This window comes from Pseudopipra pipra, chromosome 12 (genome assembly GCF_036250125.1).
Source record: "Pseudopipra pipra isolate bDixPip1 chromosome 12, bDixPip1.hap1, whole genome shotgun sequence".
NCBI lineage: Eukaryota > Metazoa > Chordata > Aves > Passeriformes > Pipridae > Pseudopipra > Pseudopipra pipra.
In genome coordinates this window covers 15,198,866-15,218,327 of record NC_087560.1, presented here as the reverse complement: position 1 = coordinate 15,218,327, position 19,462 = coordinate 15,198,866, and the positions used below count along the sequence as shown (strand labels likewise).

Sequence of the window (19,462 nt, the reverse complement as noted above, 5' to 3'; positions counted from 1 at the left end):
GCCAGCAGGAATACATCTCTGTCAGATTTTGCACGGCTTAGTCACGTGTTCCTATATGCTATACTCTGCCACGCCAACCCTGATGTACAGAGTTTAATTGGAAGGAAATCAGCTTTTTCATCTTTCCCCCTCTTTGTTTCACTTCATTTCAGGGCCAACGTGCCCCTCTCTCCACACACAATTATTTAGCAGCTCATGCTAATACTGAACATAGAGAGCAAAAATAAGTTGTTTCTTGGCAGTATCACGGCCCAGGAATTGGACTTCAGTGATCCTTGTGGGTCCCTCCCAGCTCAGGATGTTCTATGATTCCATAGTTTATTCTCCCTGTCAGGCTTGGCTGATGGCACCACTCGTATGCTTGGTACACCTGGGATGGTTTGTAGAACTGTGGCTGTGATTTCCATGCATCTTACAATTTTATAGATGTGAAATATCAGTAAACAAATTAACCTGTAAGCAGAGCCTTGGTGACCAGCAGAAAGGCAAAAGGACATAAATGTGATGTAGGAATTGTTGATGTAGCAGCTGGGCCATGCTGACCCAGCAACTCAGGAGGTTTGTGCCCTGTTTGATGGCAGTGTGAACCTTGTCATCATTTTGCGGCTGGGCAGATGTGTGTTGCAGTTAAGAGTGGCCACAGAATCAGAGCAACACAGAATATCCTGAATTGGAAGGGACCCACAAGGATCAGCAATATCCAGCTCTGGGCCCTGCACAGCACAACCCCAACAATCCTACCATGTGTCTGAGAGCACTGTCCAAATGCTCCTTGAACTCTGTCACCCTTGGGGCTGTGACCACTGCCCTGGGGAGCCTATTCCAAGTGCTCGACCACCCTCTGGGGGAAGAACCTTTTCCTAATATCCAACCTAACCCTCCCCTGACACAACTCCAGCCGCTCCCTCAGGTCCTGTCACTGGGAGAGGTCACAGAGTCACAGAAAGGAGAGATGGTTCTGCCCCTCGTGAGGAAGCTGCAGATCCCGATGAGGTTTCCCCTAGGCCTCCTCTTCTCCAAGCTGAGCAACAAAGTGTCCTCAGCCGCTCCTCATACGGCTCCTCAGACCCCTCACCATCCTCGCAGCCCCCTCTAGACTCCCTCTAATAAGAGATGGTCGTGATGGCCGAGGCAGCGGCGGGGCGCTCGGAACCCGCTGGGGCTGCGGAGGAGTCCGCGGGGCCGGAGGAACCCGCTGGGGCTGCGGGAGGCTCCGGGGGCGGACGCTCCGGCCGCCCCGGCTCTCCCCGGCTCGGGGCCCCGGCGGCGGGAGGCGGTGCCTCTCGGGGGGCGGGGGCCGGGCCGGCCGGCGCTGCCTTCCGGGGCTCGGCGGGGCCGAAGGAGCCGGAGCAGCCGGAGCGGGCAGGATGCGCCCCGCCGCCGCCGCCGCCCCGCTGCCGCTGCTCGCGGCCTCGCTGCTGCTGCCGCTGCTCCTCCCGGCCGCGCCCGCCGCCCGCGGCAGCTTGGAGCCCCCGGCCGGGAACGGCAGCCGCCCGCCCGCCGCGCCGGCCCCGGGCAACCACAGCGGGGCCCGGCTCAGCCCCGTGCCCGCGATGCTGCGGGACCTCTCCGCGCTCAAAGCCGCCGTCATCGGGGCCTGCGCGCTCACGGCCGCGCTCATCGCCTGCCTCCTGCTCCGCGTCTTCAGGTACCGGGGCCGCCCGGGGCTGCGGGGGCACGGCCCGAGACACGGCGGGGCTGGGGGTGGGACGGCTTTGGGGCTCCGGGAGAACGGGTGAACCCCTCCCGGTTTATTTTATTATTTTATTGTTATCTTTATATATATATATACATGGAAATTATATATATAGTTATGTGTTATATAATAGTAAGCATTGACCTGCCCGTAATAATAGTTTTAAAGCCCGGCCTCGAGCGCAGCGTGTGTGGGTGGCTCAGGAGCCCCTTGGGGAAGTCTCAGGGGGCTGCCGGGGCCTGGCAAATCTTGCTCCGCCTTCCTCCCGCTTCTGCAGGAAATTAGGGCAGGAGTTGGGTTCCAAGTGGGCTTTTCCAGCGTGGGATTCACTCGCTGCATGGTGGCCGGGGGCGTGGAGTGGGCGTGGAAGATATCACATCGAACTCCATGGGAACATCTGGAAATTCGTGGGGTTGTTGTCAGTGGGTCGCTGGGATTGAGGCCCAAGGAGCCTTGGGGTGTCCGTCCATGGAGACACACAAAGCCCAGCTGGAGATCCAGGTCCAGATGGCAAACTGTCTCAGCTCAGCGTCCGACTGCAGGGCAGGGACACCCGGGAAGAGCCGGGAGAGGGGAACAGCTGGCACTCAGCACAGGTTGGAGGCCAGGCCACGTCTCAGGTGACAGGAGCAGTTGAACAAGTGGAGTTGGCAAATTCTTCCTTGTTCTGTCTTCAGGCAGCTCCTTTGTATTTACAGGATGGCTGAACGCTCTGCTTCTCCTGCTTCGGAATTAATTCTGTGTAGGAAGGACAGCATTCATAACAGCAGTATTACAAAGTGGGGTCTATAAACTGAAATGATCAGAACTGATATTTTCCAAGGATATTGACATTTAACTAAATTCTACTTAAGCGTTGCAGCAGCTGGCAGAAGGCAATGCAAATAAATGTGCTCATTAAAGTGAGGTGGTTTGGGAGAGCCCAATAAAGTATTGAAGAGATTTTTTTTTTTTAATCAGTATAACCACTTTGCAGCTGTATAAAATTGTCATGGACACACAGCAGAATTGATAGTGTGTATATGAGTTAGAATTAGGAAGTCTATAATTAAGAGTAGAATGAAAAGTCTAAGTTTCTACTCCTAGTTCTGTCTGATCTTGGAGACTTTATTTCCTCTGCCACAGTTTCTCCTGGGTATAAAGCAAGATCTTGTGTCAAGGAGAACTGGCATAAGGCAGAATGTTTCTAGCCAAAGAAGGCAAACTGATAGCCTTTAAAGGCCTTCCCTATACCATAATCAGCAAAAACAGGTCCAGGTTAAAGTCACCTTGGAAATGGTGGATTAGTTCTCCCATGCCAAAGTCGTCATTATATAACTGATCAGAGTAAATGCATCATTAAGGATACATTAAAATAAACACACATACCTGCCCCCTCCCAACCCCAGATCTCTTGTAAATCTTTGGTAGAACCTCCTAGGAAAAGTGGAAGGTGAAGCTTTTTGGCTACTGAATATGTTTCTTTATTTTGTAAACAGTTATCCCAGTTGCAAATGAGACCAGAATACCAACAGGTATGTCTGTACAGTGTCACACTTGTAGCTGACAACATAGATCACAGGAGATTCTGGTGCAGAAGAGATAAGGGATTTACCCTCAATAAATGTAAAGCTTTTCTCCATCAGAATAAGAGCTTTGTTCACACTTAGTCAAAAACATTGTGATTTTTTTTTTCTGAAGGGTCATGGATTCCTATTAAAGAGATTTTGCTGAAATCCAATCTTTGATTAAACCTTCACTATGAAATTGTTCTGGGTTGCTTGGAGTAAATTATCCTTTTAGATATGGGCTGTAGGAATGAAATTAACTAGTGAGTGGCCAGATACTCTTGTCACAGGCATTGGATTAATTTTTTTATACATTTTATTTTTTATATACATTTAATTTTTACATTTTTTCTGTTTGTATTATTTTCCTTTTTTGTTTGAGCAGGGATAGATATATTTCTCTGATTTTCAGCTCTGTTCTTAAGACAACACCCAGAGATTCCTCTTCATTTCTTTTGGGAATGTTATGCTCTGAATTCATCTGATGGTCCTGTAGTTCAGAATGTGGTGTCACCCAAAGGGGTCTGTGAAGGCCAGCCAAGACTTTGCTGTTTGTCTGCATGTGGCAAGGCCTAAATTGCTATAGTATTTATTTATTTATTCTTTTTTGCAAGCTCAGTTCTGGGTTTGCTTTCTTTCCTATACCCGTGGGCTCTGCATGCTCCCAACCCAAAACCATTTCCACAACAAACCAAATTTCATGTTATTCTCAATCAAATAGTTGAGTAGTTAGCATTACCAAAAACCACAATGTCTTGCAACAGATGATGGGTGGCTAAATTTGCTCTTTGAGCTGCATTTTGGGTTTTTCCTTTTTTACACTCATATTCTGCCCTGTTTTTTTCTTCTGATGCAGCTCAGTTCATTCCATTGCAATACAATTCTTGGGATCAGCTCACAGGAAACAGAATTTTTCAGATGTGGTTAAGTGTGCTGGTAGACCATGTGCCTTCCAGGGAAACTGGATAAGTTACTTTTGCTCCAGTGGACCAGCTGAAAGCAACCCAAAGCTTTCATTGCAGAAAACTCTGTGCTCTAAGAGTTTGCTTCATGTCTTGACCTGCCCTTGAACGAGCAGAACCCAGGCTGGAAAGGCTGCTATTTATCTAGATTTTTAGAAAGAGGCTACCTTTTTATTTTGTATCTCATTGCTTTGTTTCGTTGCTTCATGTTCAATTTGTATTTCTTCCTCAAATACCATTTTTAGCTTAGTTTTCCAGTAGTTGCAAAACTGGTATAAATGACTGACATTGAGGAGAGAGGTTCAAGCATATGATCATAGGATACATGACCCTTTGTTCTATGAGCTGGGCTATTGCTCTGGGCAATCCAAGTCTTAACCCCAGAGAGTTTGACTGATGTAAAATTAATTGTATTATAACCAGTTAGAGTACTCCAGCAAAGACAAGATTTCTGCCAGGAGCAGGGAAAAAACCCTCAGATTAAATTATATTAAATGGAAAAGAAAGAAACCCAAAACAGCCAAATATCCAACCCCAAACCACATTTTTGACCCATATCGAAAACTTCGTTTAAGCTGCTGGTGCAGGTAGTAGTTATGGCCACAAAGAATGACAAAAGGGAAAACTGGATTGTCTTGATGTGGGTGTGACAGCAGATTAGCAGAAGGAGGAGAGAGGGGATTGCTGTCTTGTACTGTCTTGGGCTCTTTACAGCTCTGATGTGAACAGTCTCAACAGGATGAATGTTGTTTCTTCTTGTGGAGTTCACTGCCTTGAAGAGTTTGGGCAGATCATAAAAGTTTCTATAGCTGTGCCCTATAAAACAAGGATATTTCTCAAAGCTCTGCCCTATAGAACAAGAGTACTTCTCAAGCACTTCTCAGACAATATTGGTCTGACTGTGTTGTAGTGTTTGGAAGTAGGTGCTGGCACTGGTACTGACCACCACGTGTGAGTGGGTGTATGTTAAATACTTACAGACATCACTGCCTCGTTGAACCACAACAATATCCCATTTAGGTGTTCCTGAAGTTATTCCCGGTACTAGTCTCTGATCCATCTCTGATCTGCCTCCTATTAGTGGCACAGTTAAGCAAGGGGACACTTCTGCTCTTTGTGCCTGCATATATTCCATCTAAAGAACTTGATTGTTAGAAAACACGGCAGTTTCTACGGCAAAGTGTATCTCCTAAAATCATGGTATGGTTTGGGTTGGAATGGACCTTAAAGATCATCTCATTCCAACCCCCTGCCATAGGGAGGGACACCTTCCACGAGAACAGGTTGCACCATCCTTGAACACTTCCAGGGATGGGGCATCCACATTTTCTCTTGGCAACCTCACTGTGCCAGTGCCTCACCACCCTCACAGTAAAGAATTTCTCCCTAATATCTAATTTAAACCCGCTCTCTTTCAGTTTATGGTCATTCCCCCTTGTCCTATCTCCAGAAAACATGTGAGGGCTTGGAATCGTGGTCTGACTTTGCTGTGTACAGCACCATCCAGAGAGCAGAGATACTCAGACAGATCAACAGTAATGAAATATCGCTGATCTAATTCATCAGCTAGTACTAAGTCTGCAGTTTCCTGAGGTTTATATTTCCATATTTTTTTTTAACTGCTAAGAGAGTCCATTAACAGCAAATAAACTGGTCCTAATTCCATTCCTGGAATAACATTGCTGCAGTTCTAGGAGGAACTGGCTTAATCAGACTTCCAGTAAGCATCCTGCTAAGAAGGGATGGGTTTGTTTTTTTTTAGTTTTCTTTTTATTCCAAGGAAAGGTCCCCTCCCACTACATCTCTTAGCAGGAAGTGTTAATACAAGTTAAGAAATGCAGAGACCTCTCTCTCTAGGTCAGGAAAAGCATTATCTTTGAATGTCAGTGTTGTTGACTAAAATAGATTAGAGGCGTAAATAATATAATGAACTAGTGAGTTGACTGGAGCAGTTACCCACCACATGATGCCTCAGAAAGGAGGATGAAGTGCTGCATATGACTGGGGCTTGATCAAAATAGCCCCAGGGCAAAACACAGACACAAAGTCAGTGTTCTGCTCCAACCCTGTGTGTTGTCCCTCCATGCACTCTACCTGGTGATGGACCAGGTAGGTCCTGGTGTGGTGCCTCAGGTATCCTAGCCCAGTGCCACTCCAGCTTCTCCCAAGCGTTGTGCTCCCCACGGCTGCCTTCTGTCAACACCAGTGAGTTGGTTTGCTGGGAGCAGCACTGGGTCTGCAGTGAAAGATTAATATCCCTCGCCACAGTTAACTTGTTTTTTTTTTTGTTCTTCCTCATGGTAATTCGAGACAAGACCCGTAGCATCCCCTCCTAATTACAGGAGTGGCTGAAGTCAGCAAAAGCAACAGGATTTTTTAAAGTGGAAGATGATTTTCTGCACTGAACTACCCAGCATCACTCCTGCCCTGGCTAAACCACTTGGGGAGTGTTTCAGCTTGTCATTGTGCAAGAGACACACTCTGACCATGCAGCTTCCAGCATGCTTCTTGTTTGCTTCAAAAAAGCCCCCATAAAATGAACCTGGCTGAAAAGGAGATCCTCTGTTTGCCCATGAGGCCTGATGTGTCCTGATCCTATCCAGGAGGTCTCCAAAGTTCATGAAACATTTGTATTCTGTAGTTCCTGCCTTGTGCTGCTCTGCTGACTCTGCTGCCTGGTCCAACCTGCTGGATAAAGGGCTTTTCCTTTTTGGGTTGTCATGGCTGATGGTTACAGGGATCTCACTGAGGTTTCAGGAGTTTTATTGTGAAACAGTTTCCTGACGGGCAGCCTTATTTTGTGTGCATGTAGGCATACTCCCGAAGCTTTCCTGCAAAGTTAGCTTGGGTAATTCTTCTAATATTTATGAAGCCTGGGGGAGTTGTTCAAATGAGCAAATGTGAGAAAACAGGCAATGGGAAAGTAGATTAATGACAAATTAGCTAGGAAATCTGGTGTGGAATGAATTGAGAAAGGGGTGGCGAGGAAAGACCTTTTCGCCTTATCAGTGGCAGACAACTGATTGTAGCAGCTTAGCCAAAAACCAGCAGCAAAACAAGCTTTCTGTCTTTCCTAAATGAGCACTGTGGTTAAGTGAGGGTTGCAGGGATTAATAGATCGCTGTGCAGCGAGTTCTGCTTCAGGTCCTCTTGAAAGTGTAGCCCAGATAGACTAATTAATGGCTGGAAGCAAAAGGGTTCTAGTTTCCCATTTCTAAAAATACCTATTCTGCAGTAATTTCTTCAAACATTCAATTATTAACTATTCTAAGATGAACTCTGTGGAATAAGTTATGTTTTTTAATGGAGGGAATGAGGGAGGATGGCTCTCAGTAAAGTGGGCCTGATGTGCAGGTAGGATCTTAAATGGAACCTGTGGAAACCCCCTGCAAACTGCAGGTGAACTCAGAGTGGTAAGGCTGTGCTTGGTTAGTTCTGACAGGTAGACACAGGTTAGTTTTGTCTCTGTTTAGGCTTCACAGCATGAGTAAATATTTCTTGTAAAAACAATGCATTTACTTGCTCGATGAGACCTCCCTGCTTCACTTTAGTGCTAGGTTTTAGCAGAGAAGCAAAATAACAGAGAAGTGGTTTCAAAAGGATTTTCAAGTGTTTGGGTTAAGAGTCCTACTGCACTGGATATAAAATTGCTTGTTTCAACAACAGCAGGAAAAGAACAAACCACCCTGTGCTCTGCGTGACACAGCGGCACAGATTGCTCTAAAGATTAGACAGGAGACGACTTTCTCCTCACTTCTGATGCAACCTTAGCCTTCAGAACAGGGAGTAAATGCAAACTGCTCCATCCCAAGGGCTGGGACCTGTTTATTCAGCCTTGGACTACTGCCTAAAAGCAGTGCTAGGCGGAGGCACTGAGATTTCCACATCGGAGCAGGTCACTGAATTAAATTTCCTTAACTCTAAGCTTGGAAGGGACCGTAGTGGTGGAGATGCACACAGAGGGCTGGAGTCCCAGGCTCTCTGCAATGCTCACACGTCGGTTCCTGCTGCTATGTAACTTTTTTAAAGGCATCTCGAGGCAAAAACAGTGCTGTTGAATCCAGCACACCTTGCATGACGTGCCAGGGCAAGACTTCTTGCTGGTGAAAGTGCACTTGTGATGTGCTGACTGCTCGAAGCACTAGCTGTGATTACCAAAAATTAGGGGTTGCTTGCTTGTGCCTGCACCAGCTCCCTTCTCATGCTTGGCAGGTACCAGTTTTGTTTTATAAAAGGCAAAGGGAAAAACTCTGCAGTTTGTTAACCGAAGCCATCCACTCTTTTCCCCGAAGGCTGACCGTACACATCAACACCTTCTTGAATGTGTAATCACAAAACTAAATTCATGCATGAGCAGTGTGACCTTCCTAATATTCATGAAAACAGTAGGTGAAATAAAAAGGAATCTGCAGAATTCAAGCTAGAGGCAGGGAATTACTTGAAAAGCCACACACCAAGTGTTTGTTAATTGAAAGTCTTAGACAGCAGATCTCTCGAAACTGTGGGATGTGCAGGTGTGTGAGCATCTCCATTTCAAAAGGAAAGTAAGCCTGGCATCTGTTGGAGGAGAGGTGGTAGGTGCTGTTAGCTTTGAATGATATTGATTATTTTTTATAGCACCTGCACAGCATGGAGCCCGAAACTGCTCAGATCAGACTCAAGGTTGTTGCTGGGGGAATCCTGAGCTTGGCCTGATAGCAAGAAATACAGCAGGCTGTTTGTACCGAGACATCACCACCCCTTTGCTTCTAATCCTGCCTAGAACATTCCTGTGGCTCAGCAGGGCTTAACCTGGCCTTTCTCGTCCAAACACATTCACTAAACCATGGGCTGCTTCAGCTGATTAAGCTCATGTCTCACTTATTGAGTGTGGCAGCAGGAGGACGTGGTGGGCTGCTCTGGGTGCCAGAGGATTCTGGTTTGTCAGCAGCTGGAAGACTTGACGTTGATCTGGATTGCAGTTGACGAGAAACTGTGCTCCACACACGGGCACAAACGGTGGCCTTGGAAAAGCAGCAGGAGGGGTTGGAGGCTGGTTCTGCTGACTTCGTGTCTGGGGAGTCTGAACCAAACAGGGCAGTGATTCAGAGTTGGTGGGAACAGCTTCAGCCTCTCCAAGGAATACTGTATAAAGACGATCCTTCCCTTCCCACCTCTGTGTTTCAGGTCTGGCAAGAGGATTAAGAAGACCAGGAAGTACGACATAATCACCACTCCAGCTGAGAGGGTAGAAATGGCTCCTCTGAATGAAGAAGATGACGAGGACGAAGACTCAACAGTGTTTGATGTGAAATACAGGTACTGCTGCCAGCCTGTCTGGTTAGGCTTGCTCCTTGAGCTCTTATTAGTGAAGACAAGCTCTTTTATTTCTCTGCTGAGCCAACTTGATAGAGGTGAGGCAGTTGCAGTCTCCCTTCTGCTCTGCTCAAGAATTATCCCTGTCCTTTACAGCCCCCTCGTCCTGTTCCCAGCACACGTGGCTCTGTACCCTCCTGTTCCTGCAATAACCACACTGCTACCCTCAGGCTGTCTTCAGAGCAGCACGATGCCCCAAATAACTGACAGGGTTTAAACAGACTGAACTTCCCCTCTTGGGCAGCTGTTGGCAGTCATTCCTGTGCACTTGCACTGGATCCAGGGCTGCTTTTCCAGGTGCTGCTGTGAGAGCCTGGAAAGGAAATAATAATGAATTTCCAGCAACCTCTGGGTTTGTACCAGAATGCTCTCATGTTGGTCTGTGACACAGAGAGGACTACAGTCCCTTGCTGATGCTGTTAGCAGTTATCCCTTAGCAACAAACTTTCCTTAAATATGTTTGTGACATGGGAGTGGTGTGACAACCCAAAACTTTTGGTGCCTATTCTGGGCTGAGATTTATAGCAACCACTCAGCACGTAAAGATGCTGTGCATTGATTTATGGCACCAGGGTATCTGCATCTCTTATTTTTATTTGCATGCAGCCATCCACACAATTTGACTTGCATTCTCATCCAAATAAGGCCTACTCTAAAATCTCTCCCACTTAGGCTGAAATAAGCTCTCCTAATTATAAAAATGCAGATCTTGACAACTTCTAACTGGAGATTTTACAGACTTTACTCATGTTGCCCATCTCTTAGGTTTGGAAAGAGGGAACACCACATCTGCTCTAGGCACATTTGTGCCAACATCTGAACCACACATTACCACACGCTCCACCGGTTGTTTCCAAAATCACTGCATTAGTTCTCTATAAAAGTCAGGAAATATTTGAGAGACGTGAAACAATGAAGGGTGTGAGTCGAGCCTTTATGTGTAAACAATTAGTTCTTGAATTAGAGGACTCCTATCAGTCCTTGCCTGACTGTTGCTGTTCCCTGTAGCTGCCCTGTGTTTGCTCTAATGATTTCAGCTTGTGCAGTTTGTACTTTGGGATCGAGCTTTGTCAAACCCAGAATGCAGGGATCTGACTCGCCAAGGGTTGCTTTAACAGCCTACATCTCCCACCTCCCTTCCTTTTAACTCAGTACTTTCTCTGTGAACTTCTGGAAATGGAATCAGAGGGGTTTTTCCCAAAGAGTGAGAACAGAAGATTCGTAATCATGGCAGTGTGTCAGGATAAGATGTCTAATAGTACAGTACTGGATGAACAAAGAGAGGTTGCTGGAAACCATTTGACTCATGAGAGCTGTGTTCGTGTTCCCTGACGTTGTTTCCGTGGAGCTCGTGCTGTGCCAATGCTTTCACTAAAGGTGTTGGGTCATCCTGGGTTCCTGAGCAGTGCAAATGGCTCTTCACCTTGTGCTGTGTTGAGACCATAGGGATTTTGGGTTCTTAGTCAACCAGTCCTTTTTTTCAGCTGTGGGAATTCTTCCTTTCTGCCGCAGTGCAACAGCTATTAAATTCCACAGTTTCTGAAGTCCTTGCTGTCTCAGACATACTTTTGTTTAGTTCAAACAGAGCTACCTCAGTTTAGAGAGAGAGATCATGTTACAGACAACCCTTTAGCAGTACTGATTTTGGGAAAGCTTCTTTGAGGGTACATTTGCTGTAAAAGGTATCAAGCTCTCTGGTTCCTTTGTGCAGCTTGGAGGCCATGCTGCAAACAGTTCGTAAATCCTGTCTCCAGTAAAGAGACTTCTTTGCAAATCTGTGTTTCTGAGTTTGACATTGACAACCCCAATGAATCAGTCAGGAGGTTCTTCATAGGTGCTTGTGTGCAGGTGGGAAGAGAGGGATAGAGCTGCAGAATGGGCAGCTTAGACTTGCCCTGAATAAGTCAGGGAACAAATTGCTACAAGGTCTCCTGTTGAGGTACCTTCCCCAGCCCTCCCCTCCCTTCCAAACTGGCATTCATGATGTAGGGAGGCTCTGGGCTGGTTTGGTTGAGGTCCCCTCCCATCGTTGAAAGATCTGTTCTGGCACTTGCATCTGTGTTTGGGGGAGTAATTGAGATTCTGTGCTCTCTCTCCATGCAATGCAAACAGCTCTCTGATTAAAAGGCAGTCGGTGTGGAGCAGCAACAGGGGAGAAGCTGCGTTTACCTCTCCAATTGTTCTCATGCAGTTAATTTTCTTTCCTTTAATGCTTTGTCCTTGTGTGGATTTGTTTCCAGTCTTACATGAGGCATCAAAGAACAGCAGACAGTGTAAATTGGGCTGCTGGATTTAAGGTCATTTTTTTTTTCCAGGAGGCTTTAAGGTTTTTTAGGCTCCCACTAGAACCCACCCCTGGCTTGCCTTGGGCAGTGGAGCAACAAGACATAACCACCTTCCTCCTGTAAGGCAAACTAATGAGACCACTTCAAAATCTTACCCAAACGTAGTCCTTTCTGTGGATGCAAAATCCACCCGCTGCTGCCTCTGTTGAATTCCAAAGTGTGGGTGTGCTGGATCAGATCCCTTTGTTGCAATCTCACTCCAGCTCTGTCAGTGGCCTCTCTAATCCTGCAGGCACAGTTTCTGTGTGACAAGAGGCTGAAAGTGTAAATCTAAGATTGTCACAGGAGCAAAGATGCCAGATGACTTGGACAGTAGCACTTTGAAAAGCTTCATGGAAACCAGTGTTTACATATGGAGGATGGTTTTCCACATGTATTTGCTCTGGTATTGAGAGAGGCATTTGGATAAAAAGTTCAGGAATTGTTCTGAAATTTATTACAGAGTTACACAAAGAAAGCAAACTGAGCATGAAAAGAGTGTTTGTTTCTTGATCACCAGTTCAATCTGTGCTGCTGAAGGCTGAAAACCATCCCTGTCCAATTGATTTCTGGACCATATGAACTGTGTTGGTCATCATTTTCTAGATGTCAGACGTTTTCTCAAGTTTTATGATGGGATTACACTTGCTGCCCATCTTCAAAAATGAGTTAGTGGAAAGCTAAATCCCATCTTCCAAGTGTGCTCTTTCTCATCCCACAAATAGATCTTGATTTGAAGAGTTCCCTCTCCTCTTTTCTCCTTTAGCACTTTCTTTCAAGAAGGCAAGGGAAATTTGCACGGGTTCCATGATCATCTCCCTAATGGAGCTAAGCCATTGATTCATCAGGGAGTTGGCACCGTGTGATACTCGAGTAGAGAGAGCAGTGAAGTAAAGTAGGTTACAGGCAAACATCCCCAACAAACTGGTGTCCATCCCCCACTACAGAGCACTCTGCTTGTTTTGTGTAATAAGAGAAAAGAGATTAAAACAGCTGCAAAAAGAACCAGTTTCTGAAAAGGTAAATAAAATTGTTAGCTTGTTAAGCTTATTAACTCTAGCTTAGCTCATTGGGGGATTTCTTGTCAGCTTCAATAGGAAACTGAAAACAAGTACTGAATAAATTCTGTGGCACCTTGCACATGAAAGGCTTTGAAAGCACTTCAGTAATCTGGGATATCAGCAGTGGCTCCTCTCCCTGCTGACTTGCAGCTGTTGGAGGCAAGTTGTGCTGTTGCTAAGCTTGCTGAGCCCAGCTGGGGGAATTTCACAACTGTCCAGGGTGATACGTGCCATGTGACAGCCTGGAGTTGGGGAAGAACTTGGAATTTAAATACCAGTCCTGATGTCAGGCTCCTAAATAAATACTGATGGAAAGTTTTTCTTGGCCAGATTGAAGCCTCTGTCCATCCTGTTGGCTGAGTAAAATTCCTCAGTTTGTTTCCCCCATGGATTGTCATTTTTCCCTGTAACAGCAGCGGCACCAGGAGAACGCAGAAGCAGTTTAGGAATGCATCTTCCAAAGTGCTCTTGAAAGGAGAAAGATTTATTGGTAAGGAATGGTGGCAAGCTGAGGGAAGAGGACAGGAATATTTATTCAACTATCATGGGTCTAAAGGGCTTTTGAGAGCTTGCAGGATGTTTCAGAGGAAAGGTGCACCACATGTAAGAGCTGGATTCTGGAATCATCCCTTTTTCAGGCACCAATAGCATTGAACTGTGTAGAAACATCTTCATCACAGTTGCAGGGCTCAGCCTTTGATGTGCTTGAGTCTTTTGGGAATCTCTGTAAAATATGAGAATTACACTACTGGTACCTTTTCTTTGACTACGTCCTTTCCAGGTCCTGACCGCGTGTGCAGCTCTGAATGGAACGTGGAATTGTCCACTTGTTACTGCGAGGTGTTCACTCCCAAGGGAGCAGCTCTAATGCATTTTTTTTCAAGTGAAAGCTGCAGGCAGTTCTGGATGACGCCAGGTGAATTGTGCTGGGGTTTATAGGAAGCTATTTTTTTTCCCCAGCAGGCAGCAGTGACAGGTTGTGTATAAATGGAGGGGTATCATTTATCCTCATCTGAAGGGGGTGCAAATCACCAACACAGGCAGCAGCTTACTATAAATACAACAAATTGCCAAAGCTTTGGTGCTGCCGTTAAGGATTTCCCATAGGCCCACAGCAGGGGAGGAAAGAGATGGTGAAAAAGCAGTTTTTGTTTGGTTCTTTCCTGATGCTGCTGTAAGAATTGTTACAGAGCACACTGTGTCCTGCTGGCTCATGCAGTCCTACAGGAAGGCTCTCATCTCCTTCCTGGAGTTCCTATTAAAACTTTATTTTGAACCCTGAGGCAGTTAAAGCACTAGGGTGTCAGGAGGAGCACCCATAGCAAGGAGGATGATCCATGTTGTAAGGGGCTACACTGGTGTGAAAAGAGCTGCGCTGTTCAAGATGTGGTTTCACTTGCAGTGAAATATCAGCCTCCCTGTGCACATTCCCTTCTGTGCTCTGCAAGTGACTGGCCACAAGATCTTTCAGCATCTGGGTTTTGTCTCACCCAATTCTGCTTTTGCCTTCAGTTGGTCTCTCTTCCTCTGGTATGGTGCTAACATCACATCAGTGCCAGTACACTGCAGATATCAACTGCTGAGGGGGTACTGATGGCAATCCCAGTGAATAATGCTGCCTTTTCCTTTGTGGTTCTTGGGATTGATTTTTTTTTTTTTCTGCTTTGCACATGGGTTCTCATCTCTGCCTGTGAGCTGTTTAATTGCAAATCTACATCTGTACTAATTCTTCCTGCTTTCCAGGTAAAGCAGCTCCGTGGAGTGTCAGTGCCCTGCAAGGTGTCATTCTGCTGTCGAGGGACCTGCTGAACCAACCCATAACTGTGAAAGGGGAGGCTTTCATCTCTGCAGCGTCACAACCAAACCAAGCCTCACCTCCTCGAGGTGCTGTTTGTGCAGCAAGCTGTGGATCTTCTGACTAAAACATCACGATTTGGTTCCCTGGTTTCCCAACTGCTGCATTGGAATGACCAGAGTTCCTCTCTGCAAACTCAGCTCTCTTGCTTTAGGAGGGCTGGGGTGTCACCACATCATGACAAGATGCAGCCCCATGTACCAACGTGCAGCTCATTGTGGTCTAAATAAGTTTTGCAGGAGGAGGAAGACAAGGAAGATTGAACTGAGCTGCCTCAAGGACTTATTTTTCTAAAATCCTAATTCAATACTTCTGTCTCTGTTAAACTTTGGTCATTGTTAAACAGATCACAGTGTTTAAAAAAAAAAATCAAGAAGTATTTTTGGGCCTTAGAGATGTGACGTAGGACTTTAGGTGGTAAAAATGTAAGCCATGCTGAAATGCCACGCTATGTTTGGTGTAGAGTTTTGAAGGCTGGGGGTGAGAGGTTGACTCATGTAGAAAATTTTCTAGACTTGCTACTGATTTTTTTTTTATTTTTATTTTTTAAACAACAATTGCACTAAGCTTTCATGATGACACTCTCATTGTCCCAAGGAGCTCTGATCAGACCAACTTCAATAAATGACACCACTGGGAAATAGGAAGAATCAGGCATACTCTAAACTATAGCAGTCTTGGATTAAAGAAGATATATTTTTGTAATTTTCTGCCCTTCCACAGGGAGTAAAATCAGTGTTTTGTACTGTCCTGTGCTGACTGTAACTTGTCTACAATTCATCTATATTACCTTTTTTCTAAGCAAAGTAAGTCCTCATGTGGAATGATTGGATTGCAGAGAGAACGTGTCTTATTTTTCATGGAAGCTTCATGTGAGTAATCTTACTCTCTATCAAACTGGAAGTTTTCCCTTACTACCTGCTTGACAAAGCTCACTTAACTCAAGGATGCATTTTTAGCCGTTGCTCTCTGCTGTGCTTTATGCTGCAGAGGTCAGAGCTGTGGGACAACACTGTGGGAATGAGATTGCTGCCTCTGGATGAATGGGGTTTAGGAGACCACAGGCATGGACACTTTCCAGGCCAGCAGGAGAAAGGGCAAACCCAAATGGGTTAGTTTCTCTTCTTTGTGGTTTCCCTTTAAAGTAACCACAGATGCAGTTCAGACTTTACTGTTTACTGCACCCCTTAACACCTTTTATTTTGGGTTTTTAAGCTGGCTGGAACCTTGCTTTTCCTGGGGAACGCATCTTTTCCAACTGTTTTAGGATTGTCCCACTGTTTGCTTGACCCTCATGCGGTTGCAATCCCTCACAGAGACTGCAGAGCTTCTGGCAAAGCACCAGCCTTGCAGCCGGCTGCCAGTGTTGGGATTTTTATTTTTTTTAAAGCCCTATTGGGATTTGAAGCTTGCTGAGAACACCAAACTGCCTTGTCATGATACCACGACCTGTGCCAGTTCTGTGTGGCTCCCCTGGCTCCCCTGGGCCCTTCAGTCAGTAAAAGGAGGTGAAGGGGAATTTCTTTTTTTTCCTTTCCAGTAGCCTGGTGCTTTCATCCCAGCAGCTCCCATACCACAGCTTGCTTCCCCTAGCTGTGACTCAGCAAAAGCTCTGCAGACAGCCAGCTCAGCCTGGATGGAAAAATCCCACAGCAGACTGTTGTGTTAATATTAGTCATCAAGGCAATATAAAATGCTTTGTGATTTTCATTCATGGAATGAGTTTGAGTCATTCCATGCCACTGTTACTAAGCAATATTTGACATGTCAGCTGCGAGGTGAGGATGGGCAGGGCAGGTTGTGTTCTGGCTGGTAGGAATTGCAGGGACCAGAGGGTGGAATGGTGCTGCAGGTTGAGATGAGATCTGGGGCTCTTTCCCTGCCTTGGTGAAACAGGTTTCAGACTTAGGCTGGAGATGCTTCAGAAGGAAATACTGTGTCTCTTCAGGACTGCAAGACTTTGAAGACTGGGAATTGAACTTCTTGGGCAGACCGAGCCCTTTTGAAGTTGGAGAAGTGGTGATGCTGAGAGGAGAGAGGGAGGTTAAAAGCTTCTGTTGATGTGTGGAAGGAGGGGATGGGTGAGGTGGCTGCCCTGTCTGTGCAGGCACCATGGCAACGTGCTCATGTCCACTCTCCTGCCACGCTCATTAAACTGAGCATTAGGCACTCTGAGAGTGGTGGACAGGGAATGAAACCATCTCTGTGCACAAAAGAAAGGCAAGACCAGGTTATGTAGGAGAGAGATGAGAGGAAAAGGTGCATGAAGAGCACTTCTCCCTTCTGAGGGCGAGTCAGTTCTTGAAATCAGGAGTTTTTGCAGCAACTTCAGGCCACTTGCTGAGTTAGGCTGGCAAAGGCCATCTGCTCCCCTTGCTTGTGGCTAAAAAAAATCCCTCCGTTTTTACAACATGGCAAATTTCAGTGGTGGACAGGGACCAGGTATTTAAGATGTTGAAGATGGAGGTGCTCAACTGCTATTGGGATGCTCTGGCTCCTCAGAGAGGTCCCAAACTGTGTGCCATAAGCTAAAAAATGCTTATAGGGAAGCAGCAACTGCTTGGTGGAAGTAAAAGGTCAACCTGACCAGTTGCTCACAGTCATGAAAATAATCCGAATGCTTTGTTTGATACTCAGTTGCTGTTGCAAATGTGAGGCAATGTTTACCTCTACAAAACTTGCTGTATGTGATTCAAAGTGTCTGGTTAAACATTCTATAGCTATATTTAGTTAAGATTTTAAGAGCACTTGATGTGACTCATCTAATAATATATATATATGAATATTTTTTTAATAGTAGAAATCAGTTTAAAACATAGTTTTAATAATTTGAACTGTTTAGTTCAGGTAGTTCTAGGAGTTCATCTGAGAAGAAATAGCCATTAACCACTACATGAGTGTTTTACCTTAATGTTCTGTGTATCTTACAATGCAGATTTAATTTGATTGTGACTGTAAAGTGTCTTAGTATCTGCTGCTATTTTGTGTTGCATAGTCAAGCTCGCTTTGTTCAAGAGCATTTTTAAAGGCGTATTTTTTTTGTTACAGAAAATGAAAACAGAAATGTTATTACAGCTGTCTGCCCGTAGCTCACTCACTGCTTACAGAATCTACCGACTCGTAGCAGAGGCAAAACAGAGCAAGTGAATGAGAAGCTTTTCCATTTGTGCATGCTGTGCTGAGGAGGGAAAACCCTGCACAGAATTGCAGCTGCTTTACTCAACCACAGCCCTGTCACCAGAGATTACACTTGGAAAGCCAGAAGTCAGCGTGCCACGCTTGCCTGCAGAACTAAGTGCACAGATAGCTTTGTATTTCCATTTTTTCACCTGGAAGTTGCAGAGATGACTGCAAACACTTGCACACTAACTTTGTGCTATCCTAATGTGCTTACCTTTAAGCCCAAACTGACTTGTAGAAGTCTACAGGCACTAATTAATTCAAACACTTAGTTTATAACTGTTCCCTCTAACTCCATGTACATGGTATAATCTCTGCAGAGCAGCGGGCTGTGGTTTTTGTTAAGGATTTTTTCTTCTGTTAATGAGTTTCTGCTGCTGCAGTTTGTGTGTAAGGAGGTATCAGGACCATGTGTTCAGTTTTGTGCAATTGCTTGAACTTTTTTTTAAAAAGGAATTTGTTGTTGTGACCAAAGCTTCTTTATAAGGAAAAATTGGTAAGATGGGTTTGAATGGACTTCTCATGTTTCAGTAGAAACTGCCATCATTAAACATGTTCTTGAAATCCCCCTGTGTTGTGTTGTTTAAGGTAGGAATGGGAAAGGGACTGTTGCTTTTTGGAATTTGGTGGTTATGAGAACAGCTGTGTGATCCCTCATTAGAGGCCTGTAGGTCCCTTTGTCCCATGACTTTGAACCAGAGCCTGTCAAGGAGGAAGCATAGTAGAGGAATGTGTTAAATCACACCAAGTGCCCATGAGCCATCAAGAAGCTGGGCTTACATCTGGGTTAAAAAGGCAAACCCCACTGCAATAGGAAAGGGATCTCAGTGCCTTCGAATACTACCATGTTTGGTACCTTGGAGCCCACAAACTGTAGGTCTGTTGTCTCAGACTCCATTGATGGAGCCAGGCCATGTCCACTCCCTGGGGTGGCCAGATCACACCACAGCTATTCAGGAGACTTCCTTCCACTTCAGTCTCCCTTCATCAAGTTCCCCATCTCTGAAACAGTTTTGCCTTGAGGCTTTAAGGGCATGGCAAAATGCTGAAGTCCTACAGATAAGGATCAGGGCAGTCTGAGGCTGCTTGTTTGTTTTACATGTTATTTGCAATACCCCAGGACTGTTTTTCTCCTGCACTATGGAGTGCAGACACTCCTGGCCCTTGGAGCAGCTATAGGACAGACTGATCCAGCACCCTGGGCATGGATCAGCTCTGCCTTGTACCACTTGATTTCTCTGTCTTGATGTCTTCATCTCTTCAGGAGTAGTCTAAGAGTAATTCAGTGCTGCAGACAAGAGGCAGATGCTGTCCAGCCTTTTAAATTATGTCCTGGCAGCGAAGTAAAGCTCAATCTAATTCAAAATACCCAACAAAATGCTGTTGAGCAGCAAAGCTGGTTTGTGTAGGAAGTTTGAAGACTTCTCAAGGTGAGCCCCAACACTGTGGCTAAACAGAACAGGCTGCTCTTGGCCCAGGCTT

The 19,462-nt window shown here is 45.6% G+C and overlaps 1 protein-coding gene across 2 annotated transcripts; it reads left to right on the top strand.

Annotated features, from left to right (window-relative positions):
- The first annotated feature begins 1,283 nt into the window (after positions 1-1,283).
- On the top strand, positions 1,284-18,544 carry FAM174B (family with sequence similarity 174 member B). 2 transcript variants are annotated; one of them, XM_064669056.1, is made up of 4 exons: positions 1,284-1,648; positions 9,372-9,503; positions 13,727-13,861; positions 14,689-18,544. In XM_064669056.1, the coding sequence occupies exons 1-3, from the start codon at positions 1,368-1,370 to the stop codon at positions 13,731-13,733; spliced, it is 420 nt and encodes a 139-aa protein (XP_064525126.1). In that variant the 5' UTR covers positions 1,284-1,367; the 3' UTR covers positions 13,734-13,861; positions 14,689-18,544. The 2 variants fall into 2 exon arrangements, with proteins under 2 accessions (XP_064525126.1, XP_064525127.1); XM_064669057.1 differs by lacking the exon at positions 13,727-13,861 and having other exon boundaries at positions 1,310-1,648.
- The last annotated feature ends 918 nt before the right edge of the window (positions 18,545-19,462 follow it).